The sequence below is a fragment of the Austrofundulus limnaeus genome, unplaced genomic scaffold (genome assembly GCF_001266775.1).
Source record: "Austrofundulus limnaeus strain Quisiro unplaced genomic scaffold, Austrofundulus_limnaeus-1.0 Scaffold69, whole genome shotgun sequence".
In the NCBI taxonomy this organism is placed as follows: Eukaryota; Metazoa; Chordata; class Actinopteri; order Cyprinodontiformes; family Rivulidae; genus Austrofundulus; species Austrofundulus limnaeus.
The window spans coordinates 1,263,263-1,267,243 of NW_013952471.1; the positions used below are offsets into that span (position 1 = coordinate 1,263,263).

At 39.9% G+C, this 3,981-nt stretch overlaps 1 protein-coding gene across 1 annotated transcript in view; it reads right to left on the reverse strand.

Annotated features, from left to right (window-relative positions):
- Window positions 1–3,981, reverse strand: part of tgfbr1b (transforming growth factor, beta receptor 1 b) — a 72,993-nt gene that overhangs the window by 23,004 nt on the left and 46,008 nt on the right. Inside the window, exons 4-6 of the mRNA XM_014010457.1 lie at window positions 2,986–3,216; window positions 1,136–1,303; window positions 752–908 (exon numbers count right to left, since the gene is read on the reverse strand). Of these exons, the coding sequence (XP_013865911.1) occupies window positions 752–908; window positions 1,136–1,303; window positions 2,986–3,216 (556 nt within the window). The remainder of the gene's footprint in view (window positions 1–751; window positions 909–1,135; window positions 1,304–2,985; window positions 3,217–3,981) is intronic.

Genomic DNA, 3,981 nt, shown 5'->3' on the forward strand with positions numbered 1-3,981 from the left:
ATGCTGAATTTGAGATTTTCATTTGTTGTCATTTGTAATCATCAGAATTAAACGAAATAAACATTTGAAATATATGAGTTTGTATGTAATGTATGAATATAATATACAAGTTTCACTTTTTAAATGGAATTACTGAAATAAATCTACTTTTTCATGATATTCTAATTTTATGACCAGCACCTGTATGTTGCAAAGCTTACAGGTTTTTTTTGTTGTTTTCACCGGTGCGAGACAAATGAGCTATATCCACCCTGAAGGTTAATCTTGGACCATATCTGATGATCGACTCTTTTAAATGAAACCAGAGAGCGTTGACAGAGAGGAGAAGGTAGAAATGACTCAGCCTGTAACTGAAAACACAGATGCAGGACAATAGAGCTGCTTCATGGAAGAAGAACCTCAGCTTAGCCTGTTAGTCTTTGTGTTAGAACTCGAGTTTATACATTTATTCAGGGTGGATAGAAGGAAGTTCCAAACAAATCCCCTCTGTTCCTCATTTTCTTTTTGTTTCCTAAAATTCACTATGAACAACCTGTTTTAAAAATTTTTACAAAGCCTCAACGTCGTATTTTCAGTACAAATTCAAGGCCTAGCATTCTTAGCACGGTGTTGTTCGAAGTGTGGCTAATTTTACTCTCAGCTGAACAGTCATGATACAAACTATCATGAGTCTGATTTTCAAGAATCCACAGATCTAGGAAAAGAGAGAGAGTCCCAAACTTCATGTTTCTAAAGAGCTCAGCTGCGTTACCTTTTGGTTCCCACTCTGTGGTTTGGAGCGATGTCGATGGTGTCTGTGGCAGAGTCGTGTCGGACAGCGAGACCCAGATCGGCGATGCAGCACGTCCCGTTCTTCTTCACCAGGATGTTCTTTGACTTCAGGTCTCTGTGTGCGATCGCTGGCTTTCCTGCAGACAGAGTCACACAGTCAACACACACCATGCAAACTTACAAAATCTCTCACCAATCTTCTATGAACTTTTGTCAGTCTGGGTTAGCACAACCTCAAAGAGGGCTTTAGAAAACGTGTCTGCTTGATTCAAGTACTTCAGTTTAAACTTATTTCCACAAACGTTTCAGTCAAAGATGATTAAAAAAAACCACCCTGTGATAAAAACYAGACTGTGACTCTCACCTTGTGTTCCAACTATCTCCATGTGTAGGTGGGCCAGGCCACTGGCTGTGGACAGGGACAGTTTGATCATGCCCTCCACGGTCACGGTGTAGCGGTTCAGGTAGTCAAACAGGGAGCCGTGTTCATGATAGTCTGACACCAGCCAYAACTGGGTCCATGTCCCATTATCTACACACAAGAAAAGAGAGAACATCAAAAATGAGGATGCTTTAAACAAAGGTCCTTTGCCTACTCTTACCGATTACAGAGGTTTTTCCACAGGCAGTACAACCCTTAAATTAATTTAACAGAAAATGACCACAACTATAAGGCCAATCTGGGATTAAAAAAAAGAATTTTAGCATTTATTTGTAATATTTTAGTCACCTAAGGCAGAGGTTCTCAAACTGGGGTCCCAGGACTCCCAGAGGTCCGCGAGCCATGTCTTAAGGGTTCTCAAAAAATGTCAATAAATAGTTAATTTGGTTTTTATTTTGAAAAATGCATATGGGGAATAATGCACTAGTAAAACAAACATACCAAACCAAACAAAAAATATATTACCATGGCATTTAGGGGTTAAAATAACAGTAAATTATTTTTGCATTAACAGCATGGGGTTTATGAGGGGGTCCCTGGAAATATTTCACCTTTGTAAGGGGTCCCCAGTCCCAAAAGGTTTGACCTAAGGTTCCCCTGACACTGAATGACACCCTGCTAGAATGTTTTTAGAAATCAAAGTATGGTCTTAGCAGGGTCTGGGTGAGGTCTTTGGGCATACGTATGATAGGTCATGGAGGGTTGTAAACGTCCACAAAACTTCTGTAGCGAGGTTGTACTGGCAGTGTATCAGGGTCACAGTTTTGGTGACTGTGTTGTCCACAACGTGAGGCCCATTGTACCAATTTAGCTTGGTTGTCTGACAATGGATCTAGGACTGGCCACGCTGACCTCTTGCTTGGTCTACATCCGTAATAGTGATATGGTCATGGAAACAGTCTAGGACAGACGTGACTCTTGTGGTGGTAGGGTCACGTTAGTGTGATTTAGTTGCATCCTGACATGGACTAAAAGAGCACAGCGAGTGTAGCCTTGTTTGGCTAGCCATTAGCCTAGCCTATAAGATAACGTGCCTCTTTTTCCAAACTTTATGACTGATGTTGCAGCTGTAAGGTACTAAAGGTAAGGTGACTAGTGATAATGATTAAGCAGAACACAAGTCATTTTAGCATATCTTTGTAAAATATCCAACAAATCATTTCTTCTCATATATTTTTTATTCACTCTGTCAAATACTAAAGCCCTGCAGACTTTTAAGTGAACCGATTTTCTGAGAAAAAAGGCAGTGTTTCAATGAGCTGTAAGAGTATAAACAGATTATTTCTAAGCCTGTTTATGTGGATGCAACAACCGGGTTGTATTATACTAATACTAAAGCCTCTGTCACATCTGCTCTCCTCTGGGCTGTCTCACTCACATACAGTATGTGTGTGAGTGTGTGTGTTAGAGAGCTGTGAAAGTATGTGTCTGCTCTTCACTATAAACTAATACGCCCCCACACTGACTTCCAGCCAGTCAATTCAAAATAAATGCTCAGAGAGCTGCTTTTCTGATTGAAGAGCTCAAGGTTTTCTGGTAATTAAAGCCACCCACACTAACAAATAGAGATGATAAGACCATCTAACTGGGATATCATTTCATTATTTAAATTATTACACTTTAATAAGTCTTAATTCTCTGATGGCATCTTAAATTCAGTTTGCAACTGAATACTTTATTTGCTGCTTATGACGTTAGCCCAGAAAAGTCTTGTACTGTTTTATTTGAACCCATCTTTCTTCGTAGCTCCGTGACTTTTTTTTTTACCTTACCTTTATTGTCAGCAGCAATGAAACCCAAAATGTTCTCGTGCCTCAGCATCACAGTCTGGTAGATCTCAGCCTCACGGAACCAGGAGCGCTCCTCTCGAGAAGAGAAAATCTTCACTGCTACCTCCTCACCGCGCCATTTACCCCGCCACACTTCACCAAAACGCCCCTTCCCTATGCTCTCCTGCAGGATGATGGTTCTGGCTATGGTCCTCTGAACCAGCAGTGGCAGACCTAGAAAGAAGACAAAACAAGATGTTTAAAAAGACAGCTCAGGGGGAAATGATAACTAAGAGTAAAACTATCGCCCTGCAAATTCTTAAAAATGAGTTTAGAATTACTTTATGATTTCTGCTTCTCTAACTAGGCCTGATTTTAATGTATACTACTGTAAGAAATGTGTAGTTACTCTATTGGAAGTACAATATTTTGTCATTTTTAGATTAAAAAATCYAGCAACAACAACCAGGGTCAGATTTATAAAGGATTGCGTGGAAACCATACTAAAAATGAACGTACAGACAAAAGGCGAAAATGGCGTATGCCAAAAATAATTCAGATTTATAAAACCGTGCGTACGCATGTTTCTGCGCATCTTTCATTTTATAGATCACAGCCGCACCTCAGAGTTTGCGCACAAGGTCACGCCTCAGGTTCTACCCTCTACACGCCCACATTCAACCATAAACAGTCAATGTAAAGTACCTCATGAATGTTAAGATGTATTTAAATCAGTCAGCTGATCAATGTCAACAAAATCGATTGGCTCAGACACGCTCCATGCGTCTGGAGGATGACAGATGCTGACAGCTGCTCACATGAACAGAATGTCTGTAATTGACACAGTTTCCCTCATTTTGCAGGTTTACAGACATTTAGAGTAATCTAACGATTTTATCAAAAACTCAGCTTCAAATTAATTTTCTCTCAGAGCCTGCAGGACGATAAAAACAATAAATAAAATTAAACATGTCAGAAAAAGTTAGAAATAAGTTCACC